The sequence below is a fragment of the Fusarium subglutinans genome (genome assembly GCF_013396075.1).
Source record: "Fusarium subglutinans strain NRRL 66333 chromosome Unknown NRRL66333_c0000172, whole genome shotgun sequence".
NCBI lineage: Eukaryota > Fungi > Ascomycota > Sordariomycetes > Hypocreales > Nectriaceae > Fusarium > Fusarium subglutinans.
The window spans coordinates 82253-98212 of NW_023502235.1; the positions used below are offsets into that span (position 1 = coordinate 82253).

The 15960-nt window shown below is 47.4% G+C and overlaps 6 protein-coding genes across 6 annotated transcripts; 2 read left to right on the forward strand and 4 right to left on the reverse strand.

Moving 5' to 3' along the window:
• Window positions 1-61: 61 nt before the first annotated feature.
• On the reverse strand, window positions 62-917 carry FSUBG_10213 (glutathione S-transferase P 10; the record flags this gene model as incomplete). Its single annotated transcript, XM_036674768.1, has 5 exons — window positions 62-145; window positions 200-391; window positions 448-558; window positions 617-770; window positions 847-917. The coding sequence occupies 5 exons, from the start codon at window positions 915-917 to the stop codon at window positions 62-64; spliced, it is 612 nt and encodes a 203-aa protein (XP_036534319.1).
• A 2485-nt stretch (window positions 918-3402) lies between these two features.
• On the forward strand, window positions 3403-4210 carry FSUBG_10214 (polysaccharide lyase family 3; the record flags this gene model as incomplete). The annotated part of the gene is made up of 3 exons (XM_036674769.1): window positions 3403-3856; window positions 3910-4052; window positions 4106-4210. The coding sequence occupies 3 exons, from the start codon at window positions 3403-3405 to the stop codon at window positions 4208-4210; spliced, it is 702 nt and encodes a 233-aa protein (XP_036534320.1).
• A 697-nt stretch (window positions 4211-4907) lies between these two features.
• On the reverse strand, window positions 4908-6548 carry FSUBG_10215 (uncharacterized protein; the record flags this gene model as incomplete). The annotated part of the gene is made up of 6 exons (XM_036674770.1): window positions 4908-4966; window positions 5026-5158; window positions 5209-6048; window positions 6095-6193; window positions 6240-6337; window positions 6386-6548. The coding sequence occupies 6 exons, from the start codon at window positions 6546-6548 to the stop codon at window positions 4908-4910; spliced, it is 1392 nt and encodes a 463-aa protein (XP_036534321.1).
• Window positions 6549-8742: 2194 nt separating this feature from the next.
• Window positions 8743-11095, reverse strand: FSUBG_10216 (6-hydroxynicotinate 3-monooxygenase; the record flags this gene model as incomplete). The annotated part of the gene is made up of 5 exons (XM_036674771.1): window positions 8743-9201; window positions 9346-9362; window positions 9723-10089; window positions 10136-10757; window positions 10806-11095. 5 exons carry the CDS (start codon window positions 11093-11095, stop codon window positions 8743-8745), a joined length of 1755 nt encoding a protein of 584 aa, XP_036534322.1.
• Window positions 11096-11932: 837 nt separating this feature from the next.
• Window positions 11933-13026, reverse strand: FSUBG_10217 (uncharacterized protein; the record flags this gene model as incomplete). The annotated part of the gene is made up of 4 exons (XM_036674772.1): window positions 11933-12201; window positions 12252-12338; window positions 12444-12975; window positions 13024-13026. The coding sequence occupies 4 exons, from the start codon at window positions 13024-13026 to the stop codon at window positions 11933-11935; spliced, it is 891 nt and encodes a 296-aa protein (XP_036534323.1).
• Window positions 13027-13700: 674 nt separating this feature from the next.
• On the forward strand, window positions 13701-15612 carry FSUBG_10218 (uncharacterized protein; the record flags this gene model as incomplete). Its single annotated transcript, XM_036674773.1, has 3 exons — window positions 13701-13986; window positions 14032-14279; window positions 14329-15612. 3 exons carry the CDS (start codon window positions 13701-13703, stop codon window positions 15610-15612), a joined length of 1818 nt encoding a protein of 605 aa, XP_036534324.1.
• Between the last annotated feature and the right edge of the window lie 348 nt (window positions 15613-15960).

Here is a 15960-nt window from a genome sequence, read left to right on the forward strand (position 1 = left end):
AATTTGCAGGCAAGGGTCAAAGGCGGCAGTATTTTCTGTTCTGTCTATACTTATCTATACTCTAGCCCTGCTTAATATATTCGGCAATGTTGGGTCGAGCCTCGAATGCATTTCGGAACTTGACTATGGACTCGGGGAGGGTTTCCTGTGTATCTCATGTCAGATTGGCTGTCACTCGCTTAAGAATTATAAAAGGTACCGGAAGTGTATTTGTTCGAATGTCATTGTCAAGTGAGACGTAGACAGCAAAGTCGGCATAGCTGACAGTATCTCCAAGAAGATATGGCCCCTCACGCTCGGCGTAGTATTGACCAAGGAGCTCGTAGTATGGAGGAGCGTCCTTTTCCTTGTAATCAGGTTTAAGGCCCTTGAGGTTGGCTACCCATTGAACCTAGTGACCCAGTCAGCTTTATCTATGGCAGACATAGTCGTGAGAAGGAAACTTACTCTCCAGTCAACATAGATGTCTGATACGAGATCGACCAAGTACTTGTCGTCGTTGGTTGTGCCATCATATGCGCCAAGTTCACGCGAGAGATATCGGAGAATGGGAACGTGCTACCCATGATGTGTCAGTTTCTGTCATGATAACCTGATTCGGGAAATTACAACTGACGCCAGTGAGGACTTTGCCCTTGTACTCTACGGAAGGAAGCTGTCCGTTGCGAGTAAGGCCCTGCTTCTTCAACTTCTCCTTCGTCTCGGGCCAAGTAGCATCTCGTGCGTACAAACGCTCTTCGAACTTGATGCCCGCATCAATCATGAACAGCCTGGGCATGAATGTTAGTACTCGTCCAACGTATGGAGTATGTCCATGGCGATCAAAGGACTGAAGCCGTGACTTACTTAACAACCTCACCACGGCCAAGCTTACCGATGGCGAGGTAGTGATAGACAACTGAATCAGAGGCCGACATGTTGTTATGGCTGTACACTTTACCGTGTAGTTCCTTGCGGGCAGAATATTTCCAGAAGAAACTGGTCAATTGAGTGTCCTTGATCTATATACTGCGGGGTTTTCGCTAGCCACTGCCCAAGCGTTGAGAGTCGTGCTCCACCACGATGCCATATTTCCGATTCCGCGGATGTCGGCTGCGGTTTCGGCTAACGCATCCCGACACCAACAATTAAAATCCTCTCTATTTATCTCTCCAAGCATAAATCTTTCAAAAATCGCGATCATATGTATGCAAGTAGTGATAGTAACTGGTCGTGACGCCCCCGTGAGGTCTATCAAAGATATAGCACCAATCTCCCGGGTCGTCGGACGCGGAGTAAGCTTGACACGCTGGATTGGCCAGACAAATCGCTTTACATGCATCGACGCCGCTGACTTTGATCATATCAATGCGACCATGGATAGCGATGCCTTGGACGCCGCATAGAGGTGATGATGGACTGGCAGTAGAGCGACATTGATCCAATTCGGCTTCGAGGCGAGCTATGCGGCGGAGATAGTCGTCTTTTTCTTGAGCTGGTGCCTCTTCGAAGAAGTTCCCATGGCCGAGAGAATCGACGTCCTCAGTATCATTTTCAGTGACTTTGGTGATGTAATAGACACCGTCTCTGGGTATATCTCTCCCATGAAGGCTGGCTACAACGCAGCGTCTTGATGGTGGATGGTATGAGCACACATCGATATCTAGTGACTCGCAGATCGTCGCGCATTCGCTGTAGGAAGATACCTCATCGTATATAACTCCCTGTCGATACATGTTGCATTTGACCTCAATCGTGTATCCCGAGTCAAGGGTTTCTCGGTGCCCTTCAACGCATGACTTTGAGATATCCGGTCTACTAGCCAACGGTTGCAAAACACGTTTGACAGATGATGTGCTTAGATCGAGGGGAATGTGAGATCTAGTAAGGTTTGGAAAGAAGATGAGATGTGAGAAAAAGAGTATTGTTAAACCGCAGTTGAGAAGAGTGACGAGGAGTATTATCCGAATATACGGATGAACTTGGTGAACAGGTGTCGGTATCGTACGTAAGAGTGCCATAGTATCATTAATTTGGCTCACCGATGCCAAAAAGGTCTAAAGGCACTGTATCAAAATGACAGATGTGTTCTTGTAAAATCAAACAGGACAGGATCTCGTTCGATTATGTTCTCGTAGCCAGCTGACTTTCGAGGTCACACTGATCAAAAGTCCGGTGCAAGAGTCAGGCACTGGAATACTGTCGCGCAAACATGGCGCTGGTTCGCCGAAGTAGCTATCCAGACCTGCCCAGATGATCTCCAACCGCGGATAAGATTGGGTCCTTCAAGCCTCGTTATAAGGAATGCGGCAAACCGGGTAAGCGGTGCATTTCTCCCTCATATCTCTGAATTGCTATAGGTGAGTCTTCTGGCAAGCGCATCTTCGGGCGTAGCCTTGACGCCATAGAAGAGCGGCCCGGGCGCTTGGTAGCGCGATCGAGGCATTCTTGTGTCGTCTTTGTTTGAGTTGTTCCCCGATTGAACAGGCAGCGGTGACATTTTTGTAGTGAGTTCCTCGGTACGGTCCGCTCCTGAGTCCGGCTCCTCGATCAAAAACTGTCTCAATTTCTATCGAGAGCAGTGAACACAGAACTCCATAGGCCGCTCCACGGATTGGTCCTGGGCTTTGTGAACGTGCTCGCAGGTGGCCGTTCCCATGGACCATGACTTCGTACTTCCATCTCGCATTCATCATTCGGCGAAGAATACACCGAGGGTGATCTTCCTTTGTTTCTCTCAAAACATCATCGGAGCCAGTCTTCCGTCTCGTATCGGAAGTCGCGCTGTCAACGGTGCAAAAACACCAAATTTCACCACCAATCAAATCCGCAGTCATCTCCGTTAGGACCTCCCGCCCCAATAAGCTTATCAGATGATTCGAAACAACTCAACGCATGCACTCCACAAAACCACGGATTTTAACAGCACAGCCTCCCCATCTCCGGGCATCAAGTCTTGAAAGCGGTTAAGTCATCCGAACGCGAAATAAGCTTAAGTCAGATACGCGCATCCCTAAACATCGACCGGGATGACTAGCCTATCAGAGCTGGGCTATCCGTCACCTAAGTGGAGGAAAAAGCTCGTCCTGAAACAAGGAGCTGAACACCTTATTTTATTTGTGTAAAGCGGATGATGATGTTTGTTCTGATTGATGGAGATGGGGGAGGGGGATAGGCGAATTAAAATTTGTGGGTGACTTGCTGAGAACCAAGGTGTTGGGACGACATGGATGGATCGTACTCGGTCGGATTGATCGCGACGGCTAAAGAGGGAGCATGTATAAGAAGGATGGTTAGTTCCTGTTCGATCATCTCTATCCAGCCATCTCAGCTTTGTTTCTCTGCATCGACATTCACTTCCATCTTTACCATTCATCAACCGTTGACCGGCTTCTCTTCAACACACAACTCTCAACCGCCAAAATGCACGCCTCCAGCCTTCTCACCCTCCTCACCACCCTCCCCGCCGCAATGGCCTGCCTCGGCTACACAGGCGGCGTCCCCAAAGCCACAGGCAACAAATCCCTTAGCGCCCCCCAATACCTCAAGAAGGGCCAAGTCTTTGACGCCAAGTGGGTTCGCTACGACCGCGGCGTCAAGTGCTCTGGCCAGAGCGAAGGCGGCGAGAAGGACGCTGTGTTCGTCCTCGAAGACGGCGCTACTCTTCGCAACGTTGTTATTGGTGCGAACCAGAAGGAGGGTGTGCACTGTCTTGGTGCTTGTAACCTTGAGTTTGTGTGGTTTGAGGATGTTTGCGAGGATGCTATCTCTATTAAGGGTAGTGGAACTGCCAATATTATTGGTGGTGGTGCTTATAAGGCTGCGGACAAGATTATTCAGCACAATGGATGCGGTCATGTCAACATCGTCAACTTTTGTATGTCAAGTCCTTTATCTTATGGATCTTCAACGTCATACTAACACTTGCAGATGCCAACGACTATGGCAAGGTCTACCGCTCTTGCGGTAACTGCAAGGGTAACTCCAACTGTAAGCGCTCTGTCCACATGGAGGGCGTCACTGCCGTCAACGGCGGTGAGCTCATCGGCATCAACACCAACCTCGGTGACAAGGTAAGTGATTCCGACATATGCAATTGACTTACCATGCTAACCAAAGGTGATAGGCCACCTACTCCAACAACTGCTACCCCAAGACCCAGTGCCAGGGCTACAACGGTTGTGACAAGTCCAACGGCGAGTGTGAGCCTACCAAGGCTGGCAAGTGCTAGATGTCTTTGTCCGCTTGATATTGCTCTGGTAGCAAGTGTGTATCACCTTCTTTAGTTGGCTGGTTGGGACCAAGGACTGACACTTTTTCGGTTTTTCCTTTTTCCCATGCTGTGTATATTATTACTTTATATAACTGAACATATATATGTCACTTCTACTAGTACTCTTACTCATACTAGCCTTGAACTATGTGTAATCAACGTGGCTCTCAGACCGATACTGGAACGTGCTACATCTACTTCCTAGAACCTCGCAAAGTGGGCTTAAGGTGGGCCACTCGTGATGCAAGCCTCAATTATCAAGTCAACGTCTCTCATCTTGGACCAAAGGTCTCAGAAACACGCTCGAATCACCATAACAAGTACCCAGACAATGGCCGTAGTTGTAATTGGGGTTGGCAGGCTCGTAGTCCCTGATGGGTTTAATATGTTACAGCATTAAGTGGTTAATGTGGGTAAGCTTCGGGCTCGTGTTTGACCAAATTGCATATTGGAAATATAGAACTACGAACTCCACCTAAACTCCATCTTTATCTCGTCGGCTTCTAAGCTATGATACACAATATCCTCCAGGTGCCAGTACTCAAACAACGGCTCTAATTACAAACATAACCTCGATAGCAGGTTCAGATGAGCTCTTTAGCAAGTCTCAAGCAGCGTCAAAGGACGATCCAATCGAAACACTCAAGTGCTTAATTTATCGCTTACACCAGGTCTGGTCGCTATTGAGCAGAGGCCCGAGGTAAGATTCGGGAACTGTTAAACGTTTAATTAGTCTCGTTCTATGGAAACATCCAGGAATATGATTGACTTACTCTCGAGTCCGTTCTGGAAGCTTCCGCAAAGAGTTCCCCACTTGTCGTCGTTGTCGCAGTTCTTCCACTGAGGCTCAGATCGCGACAGCGAAGGAGAGTCCTGGTAGTTCCACTCGCACCAGTTGTGAGTTGCCTGCGTATTATTAGTGACCTCTGATCAACACATAAGATATGCTCACTTACAAGACAGGTAACGCCAAGCTCCTTGCCGTTGAAAGTGGGTTCCTTGCCAGCACAGTCCTCAACCTTGAAGACGTCAGCAAGCGTAGCCCAGCCCTCGTCAACGATAGCCTTGGTGAGCTCAATCTGGTTGTTTCGCCAGTCATTAGGGTTGTGGAGAGCATAAGTGTCGGCGCCGTCGATCCACCACTGGTTGCAGTTACCAGCTGGGTCGAGGGCGTCGCAGGAGATGGCGCCTCCGGTATCACTTGCACGAGTCTGAGCGTTGAGGCCAGTGCTCTTGGCCGAGACGATGCCGTTGGCCTTAAGGGCGCTGGAAAGAATGAAGAGTTGAAGCTGATGGTAAAGAGTATTGGCCTGGATGGTAAGAGAGGTAGTGACACGTTGAGAGAATCCACCGTCCTGGCAAGCAGCGATGAAGATAGCAGGATCGCCCTGCACAAGCTTAACAGTCTCAAGCAGGTTATTCTGATAAGCCTCAACAAGTTTAGCAAGCCCAGAGCCAATATCACCAAGCTGGATGAATCGGTCGTTTGCAGTCTGGGTCTTTGTCAAAGTCTCACCGAGCTTACCGGAGAGATCAAAAGCAGCACCGAGACCAGCACGGATAAAACCAACAGCGACACCAGCATCGCCAGGAACGAGACCAGTGAAGATGGAGACGATACCGAGGGTGGAGCCGAGGATGTTCATGAGGCCGCTAGTGGGGGTGTTGGCTTCGACGGGAGGAGCAACCTTTGCGACGATGGCATCGATGGTTTGGCCGGCGAGGGAGGCACCGTTGCTGAGAGCGCGAGAGTATTGGTTGAAGAACTGGTAGACGGTGTAGATGTTCCAGAGGGCCTAGCATGTGTGAGTTTGTGGAGTGTGGGGGAAGTGAGGAACGTACGTAGAATTGTTGGTTGGAGTCGTACTTGGAAACATCCTTGGTGTTGAAGGGAGGGCAGGTGTCGCTGGTGATCAAGTTGCATGTAAGACCAGTGAAGCCCTATCCGGTCAGCTCAAATTATTTTCGTGGTATTTGGTTTGCTTACGTTGAACTGAAGGTAGCACTGAGCGAAACCAAGTTCGTCGCAGTTGGCCTTGGTTCCATTCTCAGTGACCCAGTCATTGATGTACTTCTCCATGTCCACTACCCTCATCAGCATCATTCTTCCCCACTGTAATGCTATTTACTCACAGGCCTTCCAGCACTCAGGCTTCAAACCAGTAGACGACGATGGAGAACAATCAACCCCAGGGTCAGCCGGAGCGGTCCCATTATCCTGACGCTCAACCAACGGAATCGCAGAAACGACCGTGGAAAAAGAAAGAGACAGTAACACGGTTGCAAAAATAGACATGATGAATGAATGACTTCTCGAAAAGATAAGAAAAGACTGTGCGTGACCAGCAGCGAAAAATGAATGTTACAAGATGGTCGATGGTTCAGACGAAACTCAATCGGCTTACATCGCGAGACTATATACAGTAAAATCGTGGGGGCCAATATAATACTCCAGAAATACTTTAGTCGGCAGTTGAACTCTAATGAATTAACAAAACGTAACCGGAACACAAAACTCGCTCCAATAGAAGCAATAGGTTCGTCTTGTCATCTCGTAGGCAGTAACCGCCTTGGCAGGGCTTCAGGTTGAGGGAGCTGAACTTTAACAACTGGGGAACTGGTCTTATCGGATTCAAAAAGGGAATATGCATGACGTTGAACCAGATCTTGAAACTATGGTCCCCTGCAGAGTTTCGAAATAGGTGCCTCGTGTTGTGTGTACCCCTGTAACATCTCCAGATATGGCTATGATCGATTGCGGGTTGGAGTTTCATCGATGCAACTCTATTGTCGGTCCGAGCATAAATCACAATTAGAGATGAATAAAGTTCATTGGCATTCTTTTTCTGGAAGGTCGTTGTGCTTATGGTGATAGCGAATCTTTGTAATCGCCGGATTGAACATGACTCGTTGGTGGAGATGTGAAACCGGCTACGGAGTCACCGTCAGGCAACACCCTTGCTCCAACGTCCCCACGTGCCACTGCAGATGGCATCATATTGGATGTGATACGGACTTAAAATGGGGTTTATGGCAGCGTCGCAATTTGAGTCCGTTGACGATCTTGGCGTGTTTTATGGTCAAGGTTTGGTGATCTGCCGCGGTGATAACGTCAGGCCGAACATCGTCATGTTAAATGTCTCCGCTTGGCAGGACTTGGTGGAGACGAAGGAAGGTTGTTTTGTCTTTATTTCAGAAGCAATAGTCATTTATCACTTGAACTGCGCCGTCGTATGGCCATTCCTCAGTCTATCTGCAACTACCGAGATCCACTGCGCAATCATTGCCTGTATCGAGCCTCTCACCATCAACTAAGCAAGCTCCTATGAGAAATGCGGGACCCACGCCAACCAATCCACAGTATCGTATGCTCTCTCCGGCATCGATGACAGACAATAAAACGTCAATCCGAGAACCACCAGCCTCAATACAATGTAGGTAACTCCGCTTGCTGATATGATCAAAAATACTACAATGTTCTTAACACCCTCGATGGTCTGCGATCTGATATCCCAGACTAAGAGGAAGAAGGTCATCAAGGGCATGAAAGAAACCCCGAGCGTTCCAACGTTAAGCCATCTCCATAGAGATTTGACCACTTCCGAGGGGAATTCCCAGTTCCATGCAGATAGGTGAATGGCGAGGAATGTCGTTGAGGCGATGTATAGCGAGACGGACGGCAGATAATATGTAAAAGGTCGATTCTTATCGGTGGGATCGACGATTAGTAACGATTCGAAAACAAGTTCTAGAAATTTATCCCCACATAAATCCTTGTTTCTTTCCCGAGACAGGCCACCATTTAAAACTGTTAGGTCATCCATGGATATAGTGTTTAGACCTGCTGTGTTTTCCAGATTAGGCGGTATCGCTATGATAATGCGTCTCGATTCAACATCAAAAGGCTTATTCCACCAGAGAATATGCATAATAAAAGCACAAAAGATGAAGGCCAAGGTCGCCAGTTCCAATAACGATATGGTGTATCCTTGTGCTATTCGACAAATGCTTTGCACAACAAGCCACGTACACTGGATGATAGCAAATGCCTTGGTGATGACATCAGCTTTGCTTAGATCCTTAATCTCAGACCCGGGAATTTTAAACATATCAGGATCAATATCCGCTGTAAGGGAGTCAGATCTTTGTGTCAGGTAGGTTTCTGTCAATAGAAGTACACAAAGTATGTTCAGGAGAAAATGGGAATCACGGTGACCTACATAGAGATTCAGCTATGCTAGCTATAACAGATCTATCCCCGAGGGAACCGGGTTCCTGTCTCTCTCCGAGGGGTTGATAGCCTGTATGGGCCCCATGGGTTACTTCGTTTCCTGACTGGATATTTGTAGCAGAATCCCCTTCCACTGTTGACGATTGAGGTGATGGTGTATAGTAAACAATACCACCCATCTGAACATAAAAGGCATGAGCCATGGTATATTTCCGTGCACTAACTTATGTTAGACCTCATAGCTTTCCACCAGTGGCAACTATACCAACTCTTCATGAGACAGATCTTTTGTAAACTCTTTTAGTTCCCGGCGGGCATCCCTGTACTGCATTGCAGCCAGTGCAACTCCAAACTCAGGCGCGAGGGCAATGGCTGTCATCCAGATGATCTTGCGTCTCCATTTTCGGCGCAATGGTGCTTTAGGCCAGAAAGAGACGTCAGGCAGGCCTCTGCACAGCTGAATTGTATGCCATTCACCCTGAATCTCTTCGTGGGTTGGGATGTTGAGATGGACGCATTTCCAGGAACAAACAATGAAAATCGAGAGGCAGCTCCAGATGATACTCCAAGTACTTCGTCTAGGTGCGGGGGACACCCATCCGACCATGGTGGTATTACCAGAAGTGCTGTTGGTTTCTGCTTGAGCGACACCCAAGAAAAGGGCGCTGATGATAACGCTCTGCAAAGTGAGTCGTGCCATGGCGCGCTTTCCAAGAGGCTAAAAAAAAGGAAGAAAGAATAAGGGTGTAGATCGAGATTAAACATAGGATGATTCATGCTTTAAAACACCTGCATCTTCCCTCTTCACCTGTCGGGTTTTGTTGATTGCCGCCAGCCTGCTTTTCAGCTTTACGTGGCTTACTGATTTCTGACCTCGGGCTGGTCCAAATTCATCAGCGTTACCAATGAGCCTCAGTGCCAAGACAGACTATTGGCTTGTACTACCCATGAGATTTACCATAAGCCTATCGAGTGAGACTTTTCAAGCCACGGTTGGGCATGTGTTGTTTCATCATGGACCGCCATCTAATTATAGGCACCAGGAGAGGGAGATTGTACTGGTGTTCGTATCACGTCGTGGCTAGCTTTACTACAGTTCATCCGGTTTAAACCGCCGAGATCCCATACAATTGCATTATTTATATATGTCTTGCCTAATCTACCTGATCGAGCTGCTCCTTGATACACTATACAGTCCACCATGGCCATTAACTATACACCGACCTCGAAACTACAAACGCGCTTTAATCTTCTCATCAGACTTGCGTGTCTTTCTAGTCCACGGTACAAAACCCGTCTTCTCCTCAAAAGGGATATTTTGCAAGATGGGTCCATCAGCAACTAACGGAATAGTCCTGTAATCCGCAACGCCTTGCGCTTTCAATGCAGGCTGATCGGCCCCGATGCAGAGTTCCAGGTTCAGCGCAGAGATGTCATTCCATAATTTTGCTGCAGCCTCGCGCTCGTATTGATATGTAAGGAAAGCCTGACGGAGCTTGCGGTCTGCTGGGTTGGCGTCGGAGTGGAGGAGCCGGCTGAGGCCGTTTACTAAGGCGATGGCGTCCTCGATGCCGCAGCACGCTCCTGCACCTCTGATGGGGTTCATCTGTCCAATTTTAGCATCGAGTCAGCCAAACAGGTATGCAACTTACCTTATGAGCAGCATCGCCGACAAGAACCATGCGTCCCCAATGCCACCACGGCAAAACACCCTCATCAAAGTTTGCACTGCCCCCAGCAATCTTATTCTTCCACAGATCACCAAACGTAATTCCATCTCCAACCGGAACATCCATCCAAGGTCTGGCCGCCTCCTCGGCATCGTTCTGTCCAAAGAACGTCTTCGTTCTCGAAGTCGGAATACGATGATATACAATAATCTGCGCTTCTCTCAGACCAGTAAATACCTGAACGTGAGACCCCTCTTGGTACACATTAATGTTTCTACCACGCTCAAGCTCTTTGGGACAAGGAGCTTTGGCAAACACGCCTGCATGAGGAGCTTGAAATGGATTGGGGTTCTCGTCGAAAAGACCTTTTGGTGCTTTCGCTTTCATTTGGTCGCGGACACTACTCCAGACACCATCGCACCCAATAACAATTGATCCCACTTCTGTGGTACCGTCTGCGAATTTAACTGTTACACCGTTGTCGTGGTGTATGACGTTGGTGAGGCGCTTGTTTGTCTTGACGCGCTGGTCCTTATTTTCAAGCTTGCTCATCAACGCCGAGGCAAAATCGCCTCTGTTAAAAATAGCCATAGGATATCCGAACCTTCGAGTAATCAGTAAAATGTCCCGCAGCGCATAAACTTAGACTTACAATGCGCCAAGCTCTTCAAAACCTCTGGAGCGATGAATAACACTGCCGTCAATTGATCTATGAACCGCTTCAACCATAGGCTGCGCGACAGCTGTAACGGCTTCGAGAAGACCTAACTGATGGAATATTCGCATGATATGAGGCCACAAAAACAAGCCGTAAGCAGGATCAGGAGGAATTTGAGAGCGCTGCTCAACGAGGACGTAGTCGATGCCAGAGACTTGCAGCGCGTGAGCCAGGACCATGCCGACTGGCCCAGCGCCAACGACGATAACTTTGAAAGACTCCATGTTCGATCCCCAGGTATCGAGCAAAGAATAGAAAGATGAATGAGATAAGATTGGGATTTAATCTGAGGAATATGTCAGATTGTTATAATTCCAAGTCGCTAAGTCGCCCTCAACAAACAACGTTCCAATCAAAACGGAGTTTTTGCCTCCTGAACGATCGGACTTTAGCTGGATCCTACGGACTTTTCATTAGCGCTGACGAGAGCGAGTGCGAGCTTAGACATCCCCGATCCTGGTAAGCTACTTGGTGCGAGTTCTGTCAAGTGGCGTCTATTTTGTCACTATATTCCACCCGATCTAGAATTCACACGCACAGCCTACTTGAGACGGCCAGAAGTTGACCTCTTTGTTATCTTATCTCTCGAGTTACTTACCCTTGAGTATAAAGATGGTGTTAGTAAAATCCCCCGGCTTATTATAATAATTGTATATAACTTCTATTATTTCCTCTTTTATTATTGTAAAGAGATTAAAACTTATTTAATTATTTCTTATTATCTCGATAATTAGAGATCAACTCTACGCTTGTTAAAACATGCGCATATCATCATTCATTGTATGAAAAATCACTGCAAGCCCTGGAAATCCTCTACATCTGATTCGAGGTTTTATTGACTCTTGCTTCTACATTCCCTAGTCAATGCCATCCATTCTCATAATATACAAAGGAAAGACCTTCTACTACCGTTGTATGCTTATTTCGGTATTAGGGAACGACACTCAGGCCACAGCTTCTCAACCGTAGACTGCTGCCTTTACAGCCAAGACCCCAGCCCCCACCACGCATCATCCGTCTAACCCCCCTACACTCAACTAGTCGGAAGAGAGGATACAAATTCACTCCAGGCTTCTGAAACTTTGCTTTGGCATCAGTGGAGTTGGTGCCCAAGCCGAACTCGGCATCATTTCGAACATTTTGTTTCTGCTGGCCAAAACGTTGGCGAACTCCTGTGTCCGAGTAGGTACATTTACCTGAATCGACTGGTTGCGAGCCTCATTGTCCTCGACAGTAAGGTTATGAGCGAACTCCGCCCAATCATCGCTTATGAATGCGTTGATTTGCAGCGCTTGATCAAAGCTATGGTTATTGGCAACGCGAATTGTACCTTGTGTAGTATTAGCCTCTGAAAAAATATCTTAACGGGCCATGGCGTACTGAGTTCTTGGATGAGTTGACTATCGTCCAAACTATGAAACACAAGGCATTCATACTCCTCTTGGGTAAGGCGAATCATGCCATCACCTATAGAATCTGGTTAGCTATCACTCGTGGCAGAATGGACATAATGCGTGCCGTCTGCACTCCTGTCTCGAAGGACTTCAGCTATCTTCAGCCCTTGTCCCTTACCGAGTCTCTGCTCAACGATGTGATTAACCTCATGGAGAAGCGAACTGTCCAGCATGTGAGTGCAACCTGGGTTTGCCCTCTTATCCTGATCATTTTGGACAACAAGGCCAACATGAGCCACTTGGATATGAAGGATGAGGGTTGTCTTGAGAGATGCTAGCTCATTGACTACTCTAGTAGTATGCTCTAGATCCTCAGGGCCAGTCATGAAGTGGTGAGCGGCGCGACGAAGTGAAGATCCGGTGCTGGATTTCTTTTTGACCTGCTGGATATGATCATCTAACTTTTCAGCATGTTTTAGCATATTTGCTAAGGCTTTAAGGACTCCTTTGGTTCTGATTTCTTCGATGGTTTGGACAAGCTCTATGACCTGAGCGATACTAAAGAGGTCATTGAAAATGAACTCTAGATCTTTTCTGCCATTCTTATGGATCTCAATGGCTGTAGAGACTCGTCGGATAAGTTTGAGGGATTGATCAATTGAGGCTGTGGCAGCTGCAATTGCTCCGACAGGGTCGATCTGTAAATACGACTACGTTAGTCACAATAGCAGACAAATGGTATTTGGGATGGAAGTTACCATGATGGAAGCAATAATAAAGTGGATTTACGTTGTGGCTAGGCAGACTGGAGACAAAAGAACACAAAGCAATAGACCTGGGCTGAAAGCCACTTCAAATCACAAAATATGTACAGTGCTGCGGCTCAAAAGACTACGGAGGAAATTTCCGCCCTCCCTCAAGGTATGGAGCTGACTAGCATTGGTTGGGGCCACGTTGGCTCTTCTTCCTCAGCCGCATACGAGTAGATACACCATCTAATCATCTGTTCAATTTCATGCCATCTGATTGGAAATCAGGACACCCATTCAGCGGTAGGCTGTGATGGTTTTGGAAAAAGAGGGGTTATTTTGTCGTGGTATAAGCAAAGCCATGGCGTGCTTTCCAAGGCTACGTGTAAATGCAATGCAATGCAGTCCCGTCACACCGGCCAGCCAACCAGGTTGGCTACTATTTGATGACATGCATGACAATATTGGTTTGCGAACTCTTATGCATACTATTGAAAATATCAGTGGGGGCTTGGCCTTTCCGTATTTGGTCCCATCCAGTAGACTGAGCCTCGGGTTGCTGGGGTCCCGGACTTATCTTTCCCCCTACCTGAACAACTGATCATTTGATGGAATCATATCCCTGATTTGTTTTCCGTCACTCACTTTCCAATTTCTACGCGACGCCAGTTTTCCTAAAGCTTGAGATGGACTCTCAAACAATCTCGCAAGGTGCTTCTGGAAACCAAGCAAACCACAATTCGATCCAGGTAAACGGCGCTGTCGGCGACCGTGTACAGATTCGAAGGGCTAGGATAAAAACTCTTAAGATCAGTCCTCCTCAAGTAACAGCCCCGACATTATCTGCCATCAAAGACGATTTCTACTTCGGACCAATTCCGGCCCTCGAAGAGGATCAGGATGAGGGCTTCGAATTTGAGACCATGCAGGAACTGCCACCGGGCATTTCTGGAGCTGACTTGGATCAAATCAGTAAGACCAATAGCAGTTTGATGGAAAATTACGAAATGTTGCTAGAGCGAACACCGCACATGAGGGCGACTTGTGTGAAACAACTCCGTGACAAGGCCAGGGATCAAAAGATGAGAATCAAGATTCACGTATCTCTGGTACAACAATGGCATACAGCTGCGGGCAATAGTGGGCAAAGCCAAGTGTCTATGGGTGAAAGCAGCGTGGAAGATCTGAAGCAGAGACTAGCAAGTGTATGTAGCAAACTACAGGATGCTATCGATTCGCTTCCACGAGGTCCCACTCGAAGCCGGGTAAGGATCTAGTCAACTCGTATATACTTCGCTAATTGAAGGACGATAGGGTCGGTCAAGTGAGGGGAAGATTCGAAATTCAAAGATGTTCAGGGATCTCGACAGGCTCATCGAAAATATTGGATTTGATGTTTCGGCCATCGAAAGTTTGGTCTACCGGCTATCGAATTTCCAGCCAGCATCGAAATCAACCAAAAGCTTCACCAGGCTCTACGTATCAAGTTCGGCTACGAAAACACTCTATCGTCACTTGTGCGAAGCCTGCCCAGTGAACGGCCAAGAGCAAGCACACGGACATACAGCTCTCGTTGGACTTGTGCCAGTTCAAGAGTATGAACCACTGTGTATTAATCCAAATGACGTTGCCATAACCGGTCATCACGTTGCTATAGAGTCCAACTTTAACAAGGGAGACTATATTTGGTTTGAAGCTCACTCCCGGTTGGTCCTCCCCAGGGACGATGGGGATGCTGTCTACTCAGAGCCGTCTTCGCCTTTGGTGACAGTTATAAATGGGCTTCGTCAACGTTGGCGTCGTGACTCTGGATACTCATCTATCACTGCATCGTCGTTAAATGAGCGAATACAAACATCAGAAAACATCACTGAGTTTTGCCGAATTCAGGTATGCCCTGGAAGTCTTGCGCAAGGTAGCGATCGTTTGGCCATGTGTATAGTTGTTGACCAGGACAGCGGCCACCAGATATTCTACTTGGATAAGAATAAGCGGCCAAAGACAAGTTGCAAACCTCTCACTCTCTCTAAGATTATACGGGAGGGAGATCAGAGAAGGCTACTATCGAACAAGAGAAAGAAACATCGGCGTTACCTCACTCTCTTCCAACGAAGTCGATCCCTTCGAAACAGTCGTTTCAAGCTAGCTTTGAAGCTGGCTGAAGCGACTATCCGATATGGCTGGCAAGAATGGCTTGGTGATGGATGGGGTACGCAGGACATCAAATTCTATCCCATCGAATCTGAAAAGATGCCATTTCTGCGGGCCACCATGTTTGACCACGGATCTGCAAAGCCAAAAAGGTTCATGTACCACCTTGGACATGTCCTTCTGAAGCTTGGGCTTTGGAAGGAACTCAAAGGGCCGATAATACAGCAACAGCTTGATAAGGAGTTGAGTCGTCTGGGAACCGAGACAAGTGTTCAATACCAGGAGGCAGTTCGCTATTGCATCGCTTATGGTGAAAGCAGTAGTGATGAACAAAGCGACTATGAAACGTTCCAGCAAAAGTTTTATCAGTCTGTCATTAGTCCTCTCAGGGAAATGGTTAAGCGCGGTGAAATGGATGGCATGGAATATCAAGAGAATATTAACTAGAAATCCTAAAACAGGATCTATATACGTATCTGGAAACCGCCTATCTTGTGCGCGAAGGCATGCTTTATTTGGTAACGGTTTATACATATTGGTTATCGAATGTTTAGCTATCTGTGAATATAACTCTGGTCCTCATTCCAAGACGCAAAGAGTGAGAAAGCAATTGAAGTCTGTCGATCTCATATTTGAGAGCCTTGATTAAGCTTGGATTCCCAACGGTCGAGTAAGATTCATCTGACTCTGAAATACCACTACAATCCGTCATTGTCTCGTTCTCGACATTGTTTTCCGATATTTTTGTCTCTATCTTTTCTAGTAGGCTCTCTAGAATTGCCCCTTCAGTCCCAA